The sequence below is a fragment of the Cucumis sativus genome, chromosome 4 (assembly GCF_000004075.3).
Source record: "Cucumis sativus cultivar 9930 chromosome 4, Cucumber_9930_V3, whole genome shotgun sequence".
NCBI lineage: Eukaryota > Viridiplantae > Streptophyta > Magnoliopsida > Cucurbitales > Cucurbitaceae > Cucumis > Cucumis sativus.
In genome coordinates this window covers 15,963,059-15,984,510 of record NC_026658.2, presented here as the reverse complement: position 1 = coordinate 15,984,510, position 21,452 = coordinate 15,963,059, and the positions used below count along the sequence as shown (strand labels likewise).

The 21,452-nt window shown below is 31.3% G+C and overlaps 2 protein-coding genes and 1 long non-coding RNA gene across 9 annotated transcripts; 2 read left to right on the top strand and 1 right to left on the bottom strand.

Moving 5' to 3' along the window:
* Positions 1-1,770: 1,770 nt before the first annotated feature.
* Positions 1,771-2,780, top strand: LOC116403486. The gene is made up of 2 exons (XR_004216254.1): positions 1,771-2,058; positions 2,263-2,780. It is a non-coding gene; the product is annotated as an uncharacterized LOC116403486 (long non-coding RNA).
* Positions 2,781-13,206: 10,426 nt separating this feature from the next.
* Positions 13,207-20,824, top strand: LOC101210212 (protein DETOXIFICATION 44, chloroplastic). Of its 7 annotated transcripts, XM_031883847.1 has the most exons (15): positions 13,220-14,164; positions 14,292-14,416; positions 14,668-14,826; positions 14,925-15,067; positions 15,283-15,418; positions 15,604-15,700; positions 15,824-15,924; positions 16,440-16,603; positions 17,242-17,313; positions 17,469-17,585; positions 17,970-18,065; positions 18,173-18,294; positions 18,635-18,908; positions 19,067-19,443; positions 19,785-20,824. In XM_031883847.1, exons 1-13 carry the CDS (start codon positions 13,896-13,898, stop codon positions 18,696-18,698), a joined length of 1,665 nt encoding a protein of 554 aa, XP_031739707.1. In that variant the 5' UTR covers positions 13,220-13,895; the 3' UTR covers positions 18,699-18,908; positions 19,067-19,443; positions 19,785-20,824. The 7 variants fall into 7 exon arrangements, with proteins under 7 accessions (XP_031739711.1, XP_031739712.1, XP_031739710.1 ...); XM_031883850.1 differs by having other exon boundaries at positions 13,208-14,164; positions 17,956-18,065; positions 18,635-19,443; positions 19,785-20,813; XM_031883848.1 differs by having other exon boundaries at positions 13,214-14,164; positions 18,166-18,294; positions 18,635-19,443; positions 19,785-20,813.
* LOC101215862 (dehydration-responsive element-binding protein 2A) lies at positions 19,039-20,546 on the bottom strand. Its single transcript, XM_004148577.3, has 2 exons — positions 20,404-20,546; positions 19,039-20,284 (listed from the first exon to the last, which is right to left on the bottom strand). The coding sequence occupies exons 1-2, from the start codon at positions 20,424-20,426 to the stop codon at positions 19,189-19,191; spliced, it is 1,119 nt and encodes a 372-aa protein (XP_004148625.1). The 5' UTR covers positions 20,427-20,546; the 3' UTR covers positions 19,039-19,188.
* Positions 20,825-21,452: the final 628 nt, after the last annotated feature.

The window sequence follows — 21,452 nt, the reverse complement described above, 5'->3', positions numbered from 1 at the left end:
GATGAAATTTGGAAGATTTAATCTAAAAACACAATATCATAGCCTATTTTGTTGGGGGAAAACATAATAGTAAATCATTTTAAAAACATTTTTTTTTGTATAATTAAAAGTAACGAAAGAGAAGAAGACCACGATTAATGCAAAACACAATGATCAATTGACATCTACACAGAAGACTGAAAAAGGGGCTAAAAATCTAAAACAAATGAAACTTCAAGTAGTGAAAAAAGGTATTTTCCTTTTTTAAAAAAATTAATTATTTTAAATGCGGAATCATATAGTTACGACGAAGAACAAGAGGCTGAAGATGATACATAAGAGAATGAGAAAAACAATCAATCAAGATATTGGGTATGGGTTAAAAATTCAAATTTAAAAAATAAATTAAGATTTAAATACGAAAACTAATTTTAATTTTTAAATTAAAATTTTAAATTTAAAAATAAAATAATTTCTAATACGAAAACTAACTTGAACTTTCAAATTATTAGGAGGAAAATTACATCAAATAATAAAAACATTTAGAAAAAATAGCTCATGACACCTATTTTTTACCTACTGCGAATATGACAAAATTAATGATATTAGACGATAATCATAGGACTACCGGAAGGCTATAAAGCGATAATTAAGGTTATTGGCTTTCAAATTTGTTATTTTTGCAGTTTAAAAAATGCAGTAACATAGGTCCTACTATCATAATTTTTTTTTTTGCTATTTTTGCAAGGGCCCTTTATCAAGGGTTGAAAGATTCAACCAACTAAGGTTATTTTGAAATTAAAAAATAGTTGAAATTTAATCAATAAAAATTAATAATATGATTGTTTTGAAATAAAAAAATGAATAAAGTTGTTAAAATTTTCCACAAAATTGTTAAATCTCAAGATATTAGAAAGATGGTATGATAGGTGTTGGATACATTATTAACATGTCAAAATTAATTAATCTTGATAGACTTTCGATAAGAATGTATATACTGAAATAATTATAGTTTACAAATGTGGGTATTTTGGCATGCTATTGTTATTGTTAGTTGGTACGTTATTTATTCAATCAGATGAACATCCATTTATAGACGTCAAATCAATATTGGTAGAAATTATACTTTAATTAATATTATTCAGTAAAATGAACATGTTTTGGTTTAAAAGTCGTTCTAAACCCAATTAATCCAATGATTTCTTTTATTTTAATTCCTTTCAACCATGGTATGAATTAATGGTACTGAACTAATTATATATATATTATGATTATAGGTTAATAAACGGATTATAGACCATATAATTATGATTTAATGACACTGTAATTATAATGTAAAACCCATCTAAATTATTTTCAATCAAAGCATTAGTGAATGCTGACAACAAAACATATGATGACTCTGGAGACCATATACTGAGTTTAATGCAAGTTTATGGACTCTCCAAGCTTTATCATAACTGACAACCGTATCTTTACTGCTAAAAATTGAACCTTCTTTTGTGTAAAAGTCTATAGCACACGAATCTAAATATGCTAATTCAACGATATTAGATGTGCAATTGAAAGTTGTTGATGAGAAATAGAAAAAATTTGACGAACAAGATGGGACGTGGTCCAAAAGAAGGGTCAAATGAAATGGAGGCCCGATAGCAAGCTCTATTCCAGTCTCAATTTGACTCAATAATGAGCTAGTAAGTTTTGAAGCCCATATTTAGGCCTTCCTACACTAATACCCTAAACCCTAACTCTCAAAATCAAACTTAGTTGATTACGTTGCAAGGACGAAAGGAGGAAGAAAATGTTGAGATTAAGCAAAAGCCAAAGTCAGAAATTTCTTTACAGCTTCTATTCTTCTAAGAACAAAGATGGAAGAAATTGCAAGAAATTACCTGAAACTTATAGCTTCAGATCCCTTAAATAAACCCACTGCCTCCATTCTAGATTTCCCACAACCATTTTATACCAAAAATTGTTTTGGTTCCCATAAACCAAAACCTGTTTGTTCATAGGATAGGTTGATTTTCAAGTAGTTGTTGCTGCAATTTTGACTATTAGTAGATAGAGTGGACAAGGAGAGTAAGTCTTTTTAATTTAATTTTAGAAATTTGTATAGGTTGGATATGCATTATGAAAATTTAATTTTGAAATGACATTTATTGATTTGATTAGTTGTGAAGGTCTACGCATTTGTTATTATTTTAGTTTGTAAATCTTTAAAAAAATTAGTGAGATTTGGGACGTTTTTATGAGAAAAAACTAAACCAAATTTGTCCATATCAGATCAGGGAAAGGCCTTCAATTCGTGTTTTTCTGTACTGCATAGAAACCCATCAGGAGAAAAACCGCGTGGCCCAACAGAGAGGAAGAAGTGTTGACGTCTGCGCGTGCAGTTCTCGCACTAATGAGATGCGGCTCCACACATGGTTTCTTGCAGCGCGCGGTCGGCTCGGGTCGATTTACTTCTTTGTGGGCCCGGTTCAGTGCCATTTTTACTGGGTTCAGGTTTTTCGGCTCAATTTGAAGTTTTTTCTTTTAAGGTTTTAGACATCAGTTTTGGAGCTTTGGAAGCTGTTCTAGGATAATTTATGGCTTAATTAATATATTTTTTGCTATTTAGATAAACTAATGTATGGTATCAATCATTTTATGAGTTATTTAATATATCTCCATAGGTTAAATATATGAATTTGGATAAACATAATGTATATTTAAATTAATGTTTTATGTATGCATTTTCATGCTTTTTAATAGAAGTATGATATTAATTGAATGAAAATCAATTTGCATTCAACCTATTACATCTATAATTTAATATAATAGTTCTTTTTGTTATTTGAATGTAACATGGTTTATACTTCATCATAATTTAAATTTAATTAATTAAATCATAGTATGCATGATTATAGGCGTTATTAATTAATTTTATAGTAGTTATAAAATTTGATAATTAGAGATCATCAACTTATATTAAGGAGTTGCATGCAAACAATGTATCTTACGATAGTTTAATTAATTTAATTTAATTTTAAATTATTTCAAATTAAATAGACATAAGATCACATTAATTCTAATAAAATTAGAATTAAGTCTTATTTTAGTGAAACTAAGCAGCGCAAATAGGATTTAAGGTTATAAAGAAACTCCACCAATAAAGTTCCTTTACCTGAGAACTGACCTGAAATCGACATTGAATTAACCTTATTCCTATTAACATAAGATGTCACTAGGTAAATTAAATGGTTTAATTCACTTAAAAAATATAGAGTGAAGTTTTATTATAAGAGTTATAATAGGAACAAACTTAGTTAGATTCATTTAGTTGGAATTTAGCTAGGTACAACAAACCCTAAATTAATAAAATATTATAGTAGAAGAAAAATGGTATATATATTATATCAATTTGTAGCTCTTACTTCCCTAAGAGTTCATACACGAGATCCATACTCAGCTTTATGCCGCCCTAGGCACGATCTTCCTTCGAAAAGTGTTTTATGGATCAATAACAAAGTGAATAGGGGGAATGTTTTTATAGCAAGTGGGAGAAGAATGTGTGTCAATGTATCCTACAATATCCTTCATAGGTTATACCGTGAGCTTTCTACGATCCGTCTGCATGTCGTCCTGGAGCGACTATCCCTCTAGAGGGTCTTATCATAGAAGTCGAAACGATGCAAACTCAAAATATGGATAGGTTTTTTTAGGTGAATTTTCAACAGTTTTCTTTACTAACGGTAACATGTTAAAGCGTACCTCTAGGATCTAAAAATGGTAAGGTCACACTTACAGGATAAATTAAGTTAGTTAATGAATTCTTGATCGAAACATGGTAGCTATGAACTATAGGAATAAGAGTTATTTTGGTAGTCGTAATTAGATGAGATTGTCTCAATTCAGAAGAGGAGTAGTTGATCACCCTTCGATGACTGTTGCTCTAAACATCTCAACTATCATTGCATAAACCAAATTTTTTGTTTGATTAGGATTTTTTTATTGTTTGTTTTTCTTGAATTGATTGGATATTTTGTGTAATAGGTTAGGACAAAGATAACTAATATGATTAATTGTTTGTTATTTATTTCAGCATGTCTTCCTCAATAATTATATTGCTTAAAAAAGAAACATTAACTAATGAGAATTATGCAATGTGGAAATCGAACTTGAATATGATTCTAGTAAACAATGATTTACACTTTGTCTTAATGGAGAAATGTCCTCCTTCCCCTACTCGAAATGCATTCCAAATTGCCTCAAATGCATATGAACGTTGAACAAAGGCCAATGACAAGACTCGCGTCTACATCTTGGTCAGTATGTCTGACGTACTGAGTAAGAAGCTTGAGTCCATGGTCACTGCATGTCAGATTATGGACACCCTTTAGGAAATGTTTAAACAACCGTTTATTCAGATCCGACACGAGCCTTTAAATACGTTTACAATGGCCATATGAAGGATGATCAATATGTTAGAGAACATGTTCTCGACATGATAGTCCACTTCAATGTGGCAAAAATGAACGAGGTGGTCATTGACGAGCAGAGTCAGGTGTCCTTTATCTTGGAATGGACAAAAAGGCCCAAGCCTACCAAGCACAATGGCCCAAGTCCAAGCTCAACAAGCAAATGGGTTCAAACTTCTAAAATACTTTTTAATTTCGAGATCAGCATCATCTGAAAGATTGGAGATTAGGAAGATTAAACTTTTAAATTTTTTTTGGATTCCAGTAGATCGAAACTTAAATTGACTTGAAACTACAACATTATAAAGACCGAAGATCAATAATTTCTAAGTTATAATTTGTATTTGAGAGAACATTACATGAGTAAATATTAGAGACGGTATATTTATTATACAAAGTTCAATTATACTAATTACATTTATTCTCAAAACGGGTGTGAACAATTTTGGAAGGAAAAGAAGTAATAATGAATAAATTGAAAAGAAAGATTTTGACAATGGGATAAAGTATAGTTTAGTTTTCAAGTAAAAGTAGGAAGAGTTGTTTAATTTATGAACTAATATTTTATTTACGTTTTGTTTTGGGTGGGACCAAAGTTGAAACTAACCCCAATGTTTTAGTTTAGTGTTAGTGGACCCCATCATCATTCTTCTAACTTTTATTACTTTTTCTTTTTACAAATAAATTTACTCATTTCCCTCACACCTAAACAACATACATCCACTTCCACAAAAATTATCATATGTATATATATATATAGATTTGTATAAGTAGTGAAGAATAAGATAAGAAACATGTCAAATAGTATCTTTTATTTATGTAAAATAATGCCAATACTCAATGTTATTTTAATCTGAGAAAAAAAGGTATTTCTTGTTGTTTTGAAATTACATATACGTAAGTAATATTCCAACTTACTCACTGTGTTATTATTTTTTATCATTTAATCAAAGTACGTAAATATGGTTATTCAATCAATTAATAAAATTAGATAGATTTATACACTTTAAAAGTAACTGAGTAGTTAAAGTGAGCTTAGATAAACAATAGTTGACATAATCTTCTTTTCTAAAAGTTGAAGGTTATTTGATCTCTCACCGTTGCAATTAAAATATTTATCATGCCAATATTGTGAATATTAAATAAGAAAGGATAACATATAAGATATTAATTAGATGACAACCAATAATTTTTTTAAAAAAATAAAGATAATGTCAAATAATTAAATAGAATTACTTGAATGATTTTGAAGACAGTTTAAAAAGGTTTGATATGCACGTGCATGTGAGATTTATTCATAACTCATCGTAGTTTGATATATAATGAAATATAATTTTTGTTGAGTTTTCACAGGAATGTATAAAGAAAGATAGATGATAAAGCAATTTGAATTTGGGTTTATAAAAGTTATTTGTTTATTTGGTGGGTGAAGTTTTGGGGAAGTGGAAAAGGGTTTTGGATCGCTACAACCAAATCGTAAAAAGCTGATGGCTTTCTTCCTACCTTTCTAACCCAACTCTTTAAAGCTACGTTTATATGATGCCTTTTCTCCACTTTTCTTTTTATTCTTATTATTATTATTCTTTTTGTTCATCTCTCTTTATTCCTATCTCCTCAAACCACGCCCTATTAACATTAAATTAATTTATCTCAATATTTGTATTACACAATTTATGTAGCTTCAATATACATTATAATTTTTACCGTAATAGATAAGTCCAAAAATGATAACAAAGTTCAAAATGTTTTTTCGAACTAAAATATGAGTCTTTTTTAGGACTTAATCATTTCAGTTTTATAAAGACTTCTTAATACTCAATTTTTTAAAAATATAGAAATCATAAAGTTTGTTTTCTTATCTAACAAGTTTTTAGAAAAATAATCTTATTTAAAATATTTGATATACTTTAGAATTAAAAATTAGTACGCGTCTTTCAGAAAAAAAATGTAAAATCATCAAAATAGTTACAATCAAGATTTAAGAGGTGGATGTAAAAAAGATTAAGAACCTAGAAAAACCTTTTAAAAAATGGATTAATATCTTATAAAAGATTCCAACAGTTACTTATTAAAAAAATAGGTTAGATTAGTTAAAACAATAATTTTATTTTATGATTTTTAAAGCAGTTCAAATATTTATTATTATTTAAAATATAATTACATTTACGATATTTTGTTCTTTAACTTTATGTTTGAAAATATGTTGAATTCAATTTTATATTTTATATAAAGAAATATAGGGAATAGTTAATTTATTATGATAATGAATTATAAAAAATAGTAAAAATATAAAAATAAGATGTGGGGTATAGACACTTGGGCCCAGGGACGTCCACGTTTCCAGAGTAGACGCGCTTTGTCCGGTTCCTTGTCATCGTTCACGGAGGTTGTGAGAGTGGGGTCCATAAGACAGAGTGGCAGTAGCTAGCTGCACCATAGTCGTACCCGCGCATAATCATTTCCCAGAATTAACACCCCCAAGGCCCAGGCCCATTACTCATATACCGACAAACCCCCCCCCCCTTCTGGGGCCCCACTCCCATAAAAATCAATGGTCATGATTATACTCATACGCTTAACGTGATACGTACAAAAACCACCAGATCCTGATCCCCCTCCTTTCCTCTAAATTGTTTGACCATTAAAAAAAAACAAAACAAAACAAAACGAAAAAAGAAAAGTCAAGTCCACCCGGTTTGTCCGGTTCGATTTGGATGGAAATAAACCCTTTTTTGGATAATGCAGACCGGGTGCCCTTTTTATGGGAATTTCATATTTTTGTCTAAAATTCAAAATACATTTTCTTTTTGTTTTTATTTAAAAAATAAAATAAAATAAAAGAAAAAGGATATTGGATCGGGTACGGTTAATTCCAGGAGTACCTGTCCTGAGGTGGACCCTAATTCTGACATTGTCATCAATCCTACCCCACGGATTCTTTTTTCCCTTTCCTTTTTAATAAATATTTCTATACTGTTAGCTTAATCTTTTCTTCAAATATGATTTTCCTTTTACATGTAACTATATTAATAATCACTTTTTTTTTGGATTCACCTTCATAGTTTTGACCTAATAATTTCAACCACTAAATATTTAGTACCAAATATTAGTTATCTTATTACAATTTTGTTCTTCCCTATTTTCGTTCATATCAGCCATGTGCTGTAAATCCATATATATATAATTTTCCTATGTTAATTTAAAGATTACTAAATCTTTTCCTATTTTCTTATGCCATTTTTTTTATAAATACAAATTATCCTACAAAAATTCATAACTCTTTCAACATTAACCTCATTAACGTGAATAAAATATAAACAATAAAATTTCAACTATTAAAAAAGTAAATGGTTTTTTTTTATGCTTTGGTTACTTTTTCAAAAATATCTATGGATGTTGACGTTTTTCTGATATTTTCATAAACATTTTTTTTTTTATAATTGAGATATCGGTACTATTTTGTTGACATTAATATTTTTAAAACTTAGTTTTAATCCGTTTAACTAGATTTGTGCAAGTAAAATAATAGTAATAATAGTAAAATCATAAAATGATCACTTTTGCAACATGTCAAATGAAATTAAAAAAAAACGTAAGATGGGCATAATTTAGTGATAATTGACATGGTCTTCTTTCTTGTGATTGAAAGTTTAAAATTTCTTATTCAAATATTTGTTTTATTTTAAGAAGTGAAAGAAAAAAGTTAATCTAAGTGTATCTCAATAAATTAAACAATGTATTGTCAAGTTAGAAAATTGACTCCGCTATTTGATAGGAAAAAGACAAAAGTGTCAAATGAGGGAGAGAAAAAAAAGGATTGTTTTTAGTTGATATATTGGAAAATCAACTCAATAAGCATAAGTCTATGAATTATCATCTAAAAGATTTATAAAATCTTATTGCATGAAAGAAGAACCTTACTATTGTAGGCTTTTAACTTAGTTATGGCAATTGGTTACTCTCATAGTTTCTTAGAAAACTTTAGTGAAAAGTGTGGATGTTGACTGACGTAATACTATATATTTAAAATTGGACACATTGTTTAAGAAAAATACAATTTAAATATAAAAATAACTAAATTAGATTCATTTATTCGTCTTTTTTTTTTTTTTTTTTACTTATTTTACTTGAAAGTGGTATTAGTCAATAATTTTTATAAATTATAACCGAAGAAATAAATATCTTTAACCACTAATTTCTTTAAAAAAATCTCAAAAAAAGAAAAAAGAAAAACCTTTGAAAATTATTATAGTGGATATCTTTCTAAACGGCCTAAAATAATTAGGCGGAATCCATAAAGCTTATTTTAATGTTAGAATATCAATATGGATATAGATTTGAATCTGATGTAAGAAAGTGTATTGTTGTTAGAGTGAATAGGAAATGATGTTTTCCTCAGTCTTTAGAAACTCTATCTGTAATTGTAAATAATATAATAAAAGAAGAAGAAGAAGAAAAAAGAAAAAGAGAGATCATTTAAAGAAATATTGAATGGTGAGAGAAGGCGACGTTTCAAAAATTATTCTTGAGAAATTCTGAAGAGTGAATGGAATGAGCAGAGGAAATGAGGAATGCGCGTCCCAACCAGCCGTGCATGTACCTCATTCCTCTTTTCTACCATTTTTAATTTCATAATCAAAAGACAATTGTACCCCTTGGGTTGCTCACATATTACCAACTGAGGGGTATTTTGGGAAACATGGGAAGGCGGGCCTTCGATCCTTCCTCCACGGCGAAGACCACTTTGATACTCGGGAAGACGAAAATGAAAGTCAGGAACTTTTGCAATTTCCAACGCCACCCCTCCGATTTCAGTGTAACCCCTTCCTCCCTTTTTTTTCCATCATAATCTTCCCAACTTACATCCATATTTACTCCTTTTTAATTCTTTCTATTTCTTACCTTATATTATTTTTTATATATCCCAATTTCGTCATTTACTTTTAAATTACTCTACTTTTTCAAAACTAATAATATTATATTGTCCCTTCAACCCATTCATTTATTATACCACATCTTCTTTACAACAATCCAGGGTTAGTAAATTAGAGAAGGGAAAGTCAGGACAATTATATTTTTATTTAAATTAATCAATTATATTGTATAATATTATTATTTTTAACCTTTCATTCAACTTTTAACTAAATACACTCATCCACCAATATCTATAAATATTTTCAAATCTTATTTTATTTGTTGTTGCTTTTAACATCTTTAATACGTGCATTTTTTGAAACACCCAAATTTTAAAAATAAAACAAGTCAAAATAAAATGAATTTTTATCTTGTTATCTTTTAAGTCCTACAAGTCTAACAATATGAATAAGTTGGGAGTTTTGTGATATTTGGTCACATTTGTAATTGCGTTTGATATTAAAATATAAGGAAAATGCAAAAGTGAAGAAAATATTCTTTATTTATATATCTATATATGTCGAAAAAATAAATGAATAAAAGAAAAAGGAGAAATAGAAATACAATGGCACGTTGAGGCTATAAATACGATGCCAATTAGCTACGTTCTTCCCCCACACATAGCATTTACTCTTGTTTGGTGGCCTTTCTTCCTACTACACCTTCAATTCTCTCTATTTATCAAAACAAAATAAAAACCAACCCAAAACAAATCCTCTATTTCTTCAACTCAAAGCACGGAAGAGTCCGTTAAGCTCAGGAGGGATAGCGCCGTCATCGTTTCGATTCACCTCCCTCGACATCATCATCTTATTATTTCTCGGCGCTATCCATCCTGAGTTTCCCGGCTTCTTCTTGCTCTCATTTTTCAGTCGTTACTGGCCATGGAGTTGAAGAATGTATGCATTTCCATAGATATAACGTCTGCAGGATTTGATATTTGCTCTCTCATATCATTACTTCTATCAATATTCCATTTTTTTTAGAGCTTTTTGTGATTTTTTTTTTTTTTAATTCTTTCGTTCATTTTTTCGCAGCTCTCTGACTCTTTTAATTTGTGTTATTTTGTGAAGGTAAGGTTTTTCCATCTTTCCTAACTTGCTTGGTTTTTGTTATGGGATATCGCATAAAGCATTGGATTGAAATTTCTATCTATTCTTTTTTAGTTTAATAAGGGTGGAGGATTCGAAAGAATAGATGATAAATTATAATCTTGAGGCTTTTATGTGTTTCAAATGTGTATAGTCTACTTTTAAGTGTATGCTTTTATTTTCATTATTTCTATAAAATTTTTGTTGTTAAATTTGTGTTAGTAACCTATCAACTTAAACTTTTGAACAGTTGAGTGTGACATATTATAATATTTTGTGTTGAAAACTCCATTTTACATTTTGGATGACATGAACTTCAGCTTGATGTTGAGTTGGGTTTTTGTTTTTTGTTTTTTATTTTTTAAATTATTGTTTCTGGCACATAAGGTTGGAGATTTGAATTGATAATATAATAATTTATCCATACAATAATCTTTTCTTTTTTTTTTTTTATAGATAATTTCTTAAATAAGTTAACGATAATGGTTTGGAAACACCACTATATACTTTTTCTGGGGTGAAGATAGCAAACTATGGTATATTAAAGTACTTTTGTAGGGCAAATAGAAGTAGAGAGTACTCTTGACTATATTTATGTAACTTTTTTCCCTTTCTTATTTTATGGTTGTGAATATGTAGACATTGCCATTTTCCTACACTTTTTTTATGGGCAGTTGATTTTTATATCAAAATTGAACTAGCAGGGTAAAGATCACATGAGAGAGTAGAAATGCAACTTATGAAATCATTGGGATGATAAATTTCATATTCCACTTTTTTGTTAAAGAACATGCAACTCCATCTTCATATTGTTGTTAAAAGTGCCCTTTGTTGTTTTATTACAAAATAAAGTCTCAATAACTTTTTTTCTTGCCATATCTTAGCAAATTGACAATTTGTTTCTTTACATTGATGTACCTGGTTTATTATTTATGAAGACAAAATAGCTCTGATACAAATGGTAGTTTTTCAAATTGAGTATAGGTAAGTTGAGAAGAAACACCAATTATCATATCAAACATATTGATGTTTAATCACTAATCATATTATATTTGTTGAACTAAAAAAGTAAAAGTATGTCATTGTAAATTGAATTATGTGTTGTGTTGTCAACTATTAGAGCTTTGTTACTTATCTTTTTTGGTTAAGAATATTTGTCTCATAATCAATTGATTTCTTCTAACCTTGTAAGTTCAAGCTTTTAATATATATATGATAGCTTACGAGTTGGATTTTTGTGCTAGACAAATCCTTGCATCCTAAATTTGAGCAATTAAAGAATAATATTATTCATCAAACAAAACTGTTTGTTGAATTTTACACAATGATTCGACCGACAATTTTTAGTCTTTGTTTTTTCATTTTCCAATTGTAATAGAAAGGAAAAATAATATATTATAGTCAGCTAAAATCTTACCAATAGCAATCACTTTAGACTCTGTTATTTGCTGGAATTGTTTATATTTTTAATGTTATACCGTAGGATATTGACAAACGTCATGATAGTATTTTGTCGATTTAAGTATAGTTAAATGATCAAGAAGAGACACATAAATTACCACATTAAAGATTGATTCTGTAATGGTATAAGTACTTATATCCTATTTTTGTTGAATTAAAAAAAAAAAAAAAGGTAAAAAGTACAGATTGAGTTTTGTTATTTAGTTATACTTCTTGATCCATTTCAATGCTAAATAAATTAAAATGACAATTAACTTCTTTATCAACCATTACAATGATTTATTGGCCTACTAGGTTAGTCCAAATTTATCTAATAGAATGTCATGCATGTTACTATATTGTTGACAATGTTTATACTGAATAGCATTCATATATGGGGCTTTTCCTATCATCTTAAACTTAAGTATGTAACATAGATATCTCTCACGAGTTGGTTTTTCATGCACCTAAGATCTTCATATTTTAAATTTAGATACATCTATCATAAGCAATATTAAGTAAAAAATATTTTAATTATATCTCGTCAAATTGTTTAATCATAACTTGTTATGTAGTAATTTTTTAAAAAAAGTTTTTTATTTTTTTTCTTTTAACATGAATAGTAAAAAGAAATGTACAAGAATGTATGCTACCTAGGATGCACCCAGATAATATCCATGTTTAATACATCATTTTTTAGTATTATATTTTATCAAATAAATTTATAAAATATCTCTTTTAATTTATGAAATACTGATAATGTTATTTTGGAATGTGTGTATATAATTATATAATGTCAATGTTTATATTGTAGTAGCTCAAGTTGACTAATATAATAATACATAATTTATTTGTAAGGATTATTATTATAGTGTAAGTAATATTGTTTAAGGCCTAATATTTGAAGAGTTGTTTGGTGTGATCGTATCTATCAAATTTAATACAAAAATATATCTTTTGTGCCCATGAAAAACCTTAATTTTCGGTAAATTCATGACTTAAAATTTTTTTTTTGGTATAATTTCATGGGGCTTGAGTTTTATTAATATATATGTTCTAATTTGCATTATACAGGAGAAATTGAATGATAATAAAATTAAACCTTCTGACTTACATAGTTGTTAAAATTTAGGCAACAAACTTTAAGAAAATTAAAGTTTAAACCATCAATTTTAAAGAGTAACATTAGATAATAATATTAAATTTCTTTCTTTCGATTAGCTTAAGTTTTTGTATGAATTGACAATATAACACGACATTAGTATAGTGTACAAGTGGTCTGAAAGATGATATTGATGTATGGTGTATAAGTTTGAGAGTTTAAATTTGTCATTTTTATATAATTTGAAATTCTCATTTCTATAATTATACTGTAAATTGAAGATGTAATTGCAATTACTGCACTCTACTTCATAAATATTTTTCATGTTACAACATGCTTTAAATTCATGAACTTATGAGACAAATCAATATTCTGTACTTTTAAAAATATTTCATCATTTGTCTTGAAGCCCAACCACGCTCATTTCCACTTCTTTATGCTACCACTTCAACATAAAATTAATGTCAATGTTTATACGTTATTTTCTTTTTATATACTTATAAGCATCTGCTTATCTAACTAATATAAGAGTTTGATTGTATTAACAACACACCACAACATACACGTACAATAAAACCCTAACTTTGTTCTATCATATCTAACTTTGTTTTATCATATAAGATAGTATTAAAGGAGGAATGAATTATTTGAAGCGGGAAGGTTGGGGTGGTCGGTTAAGGTGGGCTCCGTTTAACAAAAATGAGGGAACTTGGGCGAGATTTCATATGTGCTCCACAAAATAGGCCAACAATGTGAGAATCCCGTTATTTTAGTCAAAAAAGACCCACCAAGATATTTCTATGGCGAGCTGCAATTCTGTCCATCGAAAGCTCGTCCTTACAAATTGCCACTAGTATTTATGGTTTCATCTTCCCCCCTTTCCACTGTTCCATTTCTCAGTGACCGGAGATGGCCACCGGTCTCTCCGTCTATGCTCCATCCTTCAATACCCACACTAATTTATCATTCAAGTGCCAAATGCTGCGTAGAAACGCCAACTCTGGACTCCGGCTTCCTTATTTTCCAAAACCTTCTTTCCACAGGAATCTTACTACTTCTTCCCTCAAGAGTCCGCTGGAAGAATCGAAGTCTACACCCTCATCCGATCAGGTCCCTCCAAACAGACCCGACAACAATTCGTCCAAGTCCTTCCTCTCTGCGTCTGTAAATCGATTTAGGTAAGTTTTGATCACTGATGGATAGAGCACCAGGCCGAATTGGTTGAAGTTTGAATATAGCAACCGTCTTTATTAGTTGATATCTTCAATTCTAGAATCTGATTTTTTTTAAAAAAAAATTTCCTAGAGATGCTGCTTTTAAGTTTGATGAACTTGCGCTGGACATATTGGCGATTGCATTGCCTGCTGCACTGGCTTTGGCTGCTGATCCAATTGCATCGCTGATTGACACAGCTTTTGTTGGTCATATAGGTATAATTTTGCTTCATGTTTTAAGTTACGGTAATCTTTCTCTGAATTGTGCAAAAGAAACCATTGCTCGTATTAGTTAATCATCTTGATTCTGGAGTACTGAATTGGAGGTTAAAGTTCGTAGTTGAACTTTAGACGAGTGTGGACTGTGATGACAGGAAGAATTTGAAATTAATTTTAGAAGTTACGTTTATCTTATTGGAGGTCATATTGATGACTGCAGCAGCATGCCATATACATTCTCTTTGTAGGATCTACTGAATTGGCGGCGATTGGGGTATCAGCTTCAGTATTCAATTTGGTGTCGAAGTTATTCAATGTTCCTTTACTCAATATCACTACTTCATTTGTTGCTGAAGAGCAGGCATTGATTAATGCCGATGAGAAAAATATTGTTCAAACAGATATTGGTAACTACACTTTTGGATTCAGTGAATTTTTTTAAAAAAAACTCCACATTGTCTTCTATGAGATCATCGATTTTTTTTTTTTTTTTTTTACCATATAGATGCCATTGAAGAGACACGAGAAAAGAAGCTTCTTTCCTCTGTATCCACTTCTTTAGCACTTGCTACTGGTCTTGGAATTGCTGAAGCTGTTATGCTGTCTCTTGGTTCAGGGACTCTAATGGATATCATGGGTATACCTGTTGTATGTCAACCTTAACCAATTCATTTTATAATATTTTGGCTTCTTATCCTCCTTATATTTCATTCGTGTCTTGAAATATCTTTCTTTTTATGTCTTCTGCATGAAATTTAGTTTCACATATACTCTCTCTATGACCACACATATTGATTGATTGTTTGATTATAGTTTTACATGCCATCTTTCACTATGACCACAAATATATAACATATTTGTAGGATTCATCAATGCGTGCACCTGCGGAGCAATTTTTGTCTCTGAGAGCATTTGGTGCTCCACCTATTGTAATTGCACTTGCTGCACAGGGCACTTTTCGTGGATTTAAGGATACAAAAACACCATTATATGCTACTGGTAAATTTCTTGGAACATGAGTGCCGCCACTTCTGCTAAATGTTTCTGCTTATTATTGTTATTTCTTCTCATTCTTTTGTGATTGTGTGAATGGGGCACCGTTCTTGATTTTCTTCTGATGTTAATATGAAAATTGTTCAAATTTATTAATACCTTTTTAATTAATATTGATTTTTTTGTGTCAGCTGCTGGTAATTTACTCAATGCAGTACTGGATCCATTGTTGATATTCTTTTGTGGTTTTGGCATTGGAGGTGCTGCAATTGCTACTGTGATATCTGAGTACGTCAACAATGTGGTAAACTTATTTATTTAGCTTAAGCGCTTTGAGATGAGTTCCTAAGTCAATATTAGGAAAATGATGTTCTTGTTCTTTCCTGATGATTTGATGCCCTCTGTTATCAGGTATCTGATTGCTTTTGTTCTTCTGTGGAGATTAAACGGAGAAATATCTTTTACTCTTTCAAGCATTGATGGGGGTAGAATTGCGCGCTATCTCCAATCTGGTAATTTCCTTTTACCTACATGTAATCTTTTTTAGCCATTCTCTGTTTCCTAGATGTTCTGCTCATATCAATATTGCTGGAAATGAACTGGCTTAACTATTGTACCCACGGTTTGTTTAATGGATCAGCCACGTCTTTGCTATATGGACCATTGATCCTTTGTCAGTATACCAAAACAGATATGGGCATTTTTTTTTATTGTATTAACATTCTGTAGGAGAACATATTTTCTATAGATTGTGACTTCGCTATTTATTTGGACGGAAGATAGAAGGAAAAGAATCTTATCACAGGAAGTCAGTTGCCATCCACCAATTACTTGTTCATCGTGCCTCTTTCCTTACTTGTTCCCAAATGAGTTCGAGGGAATGTGTAATTTCGTAATTCTTTCGTTTTTAAAGATTGAGATCCAAATGGTTCACGTCTCCGAAATTCTTCAGTGTTGTTTTTTCTTTATAAATGTTTGTTTAAACTTAAAATTTCCCATTTATTTCTAATTCTGCCTTTTGTCTCAGGTGGTCTCTTGATGGCCCGGACATTGGCTGTCCTTGTAACCCTGACTCTAGCCACATCCATGGCGGCTAGAGAGGGTCCTGTACCCATGGCCGGTTATCAAATTTGTGTACAAATATGGATGGCTATATCTTTGCTTACTGATGCTTTAGCGTTGGCTGGTCAGGTACAGAGATTTCCTCATAAATTAACTTATATTCATTATTCAGCGAAGCCTTTAACTCTTTTTTTGGTTTTGTTGCTATTTATACTAAGCGTTCAGTTACGTCAAGGTTTGCCTCACTGATCACAAAACAAACCCGTGATAGTTTCTTGGTTTTGAATTCTGCCAATGGTCTCTATGTGTTCGTGTTAGAATTATTTAAGAGCAAGATAAGTAATTTGTAATAATTAGCATTTTTGAAGTATCAGCGTTCAAGCTTATCGTAGGATCACCGATTGATCTGCGAAGACGAATAATATTTGATGCTGTGAAACTTCGAAGTTATTTAAGTAATGTAGATAAATGGTCACCCGGATGATTTATTTTTGTCTTGGGTGGTGAAGATTTTGTTGTCATTTGCCCTTGGTGGTGAAATGGGCGTTAGAAGCAGAATATTTGTTGTTGAATGGTACTTGTATACATTCCTAAGAAAAAAAGAACATTTTATGTCTATTAATTCCATGTAAAATTTTGTTTGCTGTTGTACTATTTTCTTAACTGGGTACACTGCTAAATTTCATCTTCATGTTACAGAGAGTTGAAAGAATATTTGTTGTTTTACTGGTCCTGGTGAGTATATATATCATGTTCTTGTTTTGCAGGCCTTATTGGCAGGCAGCTTCACCTTACAAGACTATGAACATTCGCGTCAAGTGATTTATAGAACTTTGCAGGTCAGTAATGATTCCAACGTCATCATACCATCTCTTAGCTTTTTTTTTTCTTTTTTTTGGTCAAAAGATCTTTTGTTACCTCGGTCTCAACTCTCATGTATTGTTTCTGATGAAAAAAGCAACCACAACTGAATCCGGATACCTCTTTGTTACAGATTGGTTTGATCTCAGGAATTTCTTTGGCGATTATCTTATTCCTGGGATTTGGCGCATTTTCTGGTTTATTCAGTGCCGATGCAGAAGTCCTAGAAACTGCACGATCTGGGTTGTTGGTAAGAATATGTTATTTGGATAATTTACTTTTGGCTTTGTACCTTTCTGGTGACTGCTTAACAGTAGATGGATTATCTGTGCATGACTTTTAAATTTCTTATATTTTGGATCAAATTTCTTCATGTAACATATTTGTTCGGGCTACCTAGAATCCCTCTGATTCCCTGCATGAGAATTCATTTTTTATGCAATATGTACTTGTTTGGTACGTGGACGATGCCCTATTGCTGAAGAGTTGGAGCAAATTTGGTATCCATCCTGAATTTTGGGGGAATTGAATTTTGCTAGTTGCTTTCCTAAGGAGATCTATTTATGTCCCCTGCATGACAGACAAGGTTATTTTGATCGTTAGACCTAATATAATCCTAGTCATATTTTTGTAGTTTGTTGCTGGATCGCAACCAGTAAATGCACTGGCCTTCGTTGTAGATGGGCTCTACTATGGAGTTTCGGACTTCGGATATGCAGCATACTCCATGGTATATTCCCATATTCATCTTGCAATGAATAATTTGAGCTTCCTTTTTCTTTCTTTTTTGGTTCGTTTTTAAAAGATATATTATTAATTTGGATCGGAAGAGAGCAGGTGCTTGTTGGATTGGTTTCTTCTATTTACCTGCTCGTGGTCACTCCCACATTCGGTCTCCCTGGGGTTTGGAGTGGATTGTTTCTGTTCATGATGTTGCGTTTAGTAGCTGGAGTCTGGAGGTATCATCTGATTTTGTTAAAATTTTTCGTCATTAAACATTTGCTAATCGGATGTGTTGCTTGTTGAGATATTAGTGAGAACACACTTGATATAGAAAACGTCACTTTCATTCCAATAGCCAACTGAATTAGGCATCACCTAATTAGTAGGCCTACCTAACTAGTAACATTCAATATCTCCAGGCAATAATTCATCATTAAGCCGAGTTCATTTCATACCCATTGCCACAATAATCCACATATTCATCAAGAAAATTTCCTTGGTTTCGGTAGTACTGAACATTTGAAATTCCCTAGTGGTTAACTTCTTTCCTATATGTCTCTATTTCATTGATCCCAGATTAGGCACGAAGAGTGGGCCATGGGAGTTGGTTTTCAATGAGGTCGACGGAAAAAGTGACTGACTAAAAGGCTTCTTGAACTTCGTAAAGCTCATCACTTAAAGGGGTTGAATACCACGAGGATTTGGATATGTTCCCTAGCTTTTTGAAAGCTCCACCAACTCTGACTCTTTACTGATATGACAGCTTTTAATCTGTTAACCAGAGCTCCCCTCATCAATGCAACAGTTCCCGATCATGTCAGACAGTTCGCCGCAATATCCACCGAATGAGGTTTTCTTCTTAGTCTCAATCATTAAAATTAACATGGAGAGGGTAATTGTTTTATTATTCGTTAATTATGTACTTGAAGGAACGAATTCAAAGTTGTAAATGTAATCAAGAAACAAATGAACATTGATACTTCATTCTAATATCTCATGTTATTGAAGGTGCACAAAAGAACAGGGGTCTACAAAAAGGAGAAGAAAATGAAACTAGTATGTACGCTCAAAAGAGAATATAATTGTAACCAAAAAAAAAAAAAAAACTACCCTGCCTAAACTTTCAATCTTCATCCATGGAAGCATAAATCAAGCCACTTTCGTTCCTCCTCCAACCCAAAATCATAATCAGGTCTCAAAAACTCAAAGTTGTTGCAATCATCAACTCTCTGGTCACCAACTCCCATGTGTTTTTGCCGATCCAGCAACAAACCCAGATCACGGTTGAAGGCCATACAGTCTCCGTAGCTCTCAATCTCCATTGGCTTTGCTTCCATCACCGTCGCAGACCCGAGATCGCCGATCTCCCACCCGGCTGGAATCCAGTAAGTTCTTGCATATGGATCACTCTGAAGCTTCTGTAGCACATACTGATTGCATCCATTCAAGTCATTGCAGCCCTTTGTATTCATAGTTTCAAATTTAAAACAAAGCTCAGAAGGGCTATTCTGATCATGGCTTCTTAGAACATCAGCTAATCCTTCCTTCATATTTCCTTCTGATCTGTTCCCAATGTTAGAATCATAAAATGAATTGGGTTTAATATCTGTATAATTGACTCTACTTCTTTCTGTTTCTTCCACTTTCACCTTCAGTTCCTCCATTGATTCATACTCACAATTCTCTTGCTTTTCCATTGAATAACAGTCCTTCATTTTCTCTGCAGGTACTCCATTAAAGAACGAAGAAGAAGAGGAGGAAGAAGCAACAGGAGATATCGTATCAGAATGCTCTGACGTTAATGGTTTCATAAGAGGAGAAGAAGAATCAGGAAAATTAAGACGAGCGAACGGGCCATACATGGCTTTGGCAGCTTCATCATAAGCATGAGCTGCCTGGTGAGCAGTGGAGAAAGTGCCAAGCCATAAACGAGTGCCTTTCTTCTTCAAACGGGTATTATTATTACTTGCAATTGGCTCTCTAATTTCAGCTACCCATTTTCCCCATGTCCTCTGTCTAACACCTCTAAAATTGCAATCTGAATTCTGAGGTCCTCCTTTCCCTCTCATGCAACCTTTCTTGGAGCCCTTAGCTGGAACTTTACGAGTTTCCTCTACTCCTCCATCTTTAGCCAAATCCTCCAATTGATTATTCAACTTCTTCCACTTGTTTAGAGTGTCCACTACTGAAACATACCCATTTCGCCTCTTTCTTGATGTTTTTCCTCTAAAATCAAACAACATAAGAGAACTTATAAGAACAAATCATTGAAAAAAAACCAGATGGAGAAAATCAGAAATAGAAAATCAAAAGTTTGGACGGAGAAGAAAGGAAAAAAAACTAACCCACTAGAATTCTCAGACGTCATGCGCTTTCTTCAAACTCCTCTCACTGATTGAAACGAAGAAAAACAATGGTTTTGCCTTTGGTTTGGGAGTTTTGTTTTTTGGGTAAATAAGAGTTTTAGAAGAGAAGATAAGCAAAAGGGGAATGGAGATTAAAGAGAAGGGGTTTTATAGGCATCTATATCTATGATGAAGAAGGAAGCGAAAAAGGCAATATGAAGGTTTGGGAAAATATCCAAAAGATTGATGACGTGAAGAGTGTTGAGGGAGTGGTGGGGAATTCAGGCCATCTTGAGAGTCACATCCAAGGAGATCGTACGTGGTGTTTTGTGTTTCTTTCGTTTTCTTTCTTAGCCACGAAGTTTCTTTTGTTTTTTTTTCTTTTTTACCTTAAATTACATATTTGGTCATTGCTTTCTAATCTTTATTTTTATTCAGTCCCTAAAATATAAAAAGTTCCTAACATATTAAAATAAACTGTTCTATTCATTATAAATTTTAAAAGACTTTTGATTTTTGTGTCTGGTAGATCTACGAGTTTAAAATGTCTAAGTTTGAAGATTAAGGTTGGATTTTGTAAACATTTGTTTCTTTGTTTGTTATTTTATTTATTTTTTTAAAAAAAAGTTTTTTTGCTTTTGTTTCTTAAGATTAGGTCTACAATTACCACTTCTATCTCTAGTTTTTTTGCTTTATTATCTACATCTTAACAATGTTTTGTCTCTTTTGTTTTTTGTTTTTTTTTTTAAGTAAAGAGTCCAATTCTTAACTAAATTTCCAATAAAATTTTATTTTTTATTTAAAATTTGATTAGGAATTTCTAAAGTAAAAAGAAAAAAAGAAAAAAGAAAACCAGGTATTGTGAAGGATTGAGAGAAGTTAAATGCTTAATTTTGAAAGGTCAAAAACAAAAGATTAATTGCTAAGATATTTGATGAGTATTTGACTTTTGGTTTTTAGTTGTTGAGAATGATGCTTGTTTTACAATGATTCTAAATTTGTATTGTTTTGCTATATATTGAATTCCAATGTCTTAAAAATTTAGCACG

Coding starts and splice junctions, on each gene's coding strand:
- LOC101210212 (XM_031883847.1), top strand. CDS start 13,896: ATGGCCACCGGTCTCTCCGTCTATGCTCCATCCTTCAATACCCACACT. Junction 14,417..14,667: donor AGCTTTTGTTGGTCATATAG/GTATAATTTTGC, acceptor TTCTCTTTGTAG/GATCTACTGAATTGGCGGCG. Junction 15,925..16,439: donor TGCGCGCTATCTCCAATCTG/GTAATTTCCTTT, acceptor CTTTTGTCTCAG/GTGGTCTCTTGATGGCCCGG.
- LOC101215862 (XM_004148577.3), bottom strand. CDS start 20,426: ATGACGTCTGAGAATTCTAGTGG. Junction 20,285..20,403: donor ACGTCTGAGAATTCTAGTGG/GTTAGTTTTTTT, acceptor GTTTGATTTTAG/AGGAAAAACATCAAGAAAGA.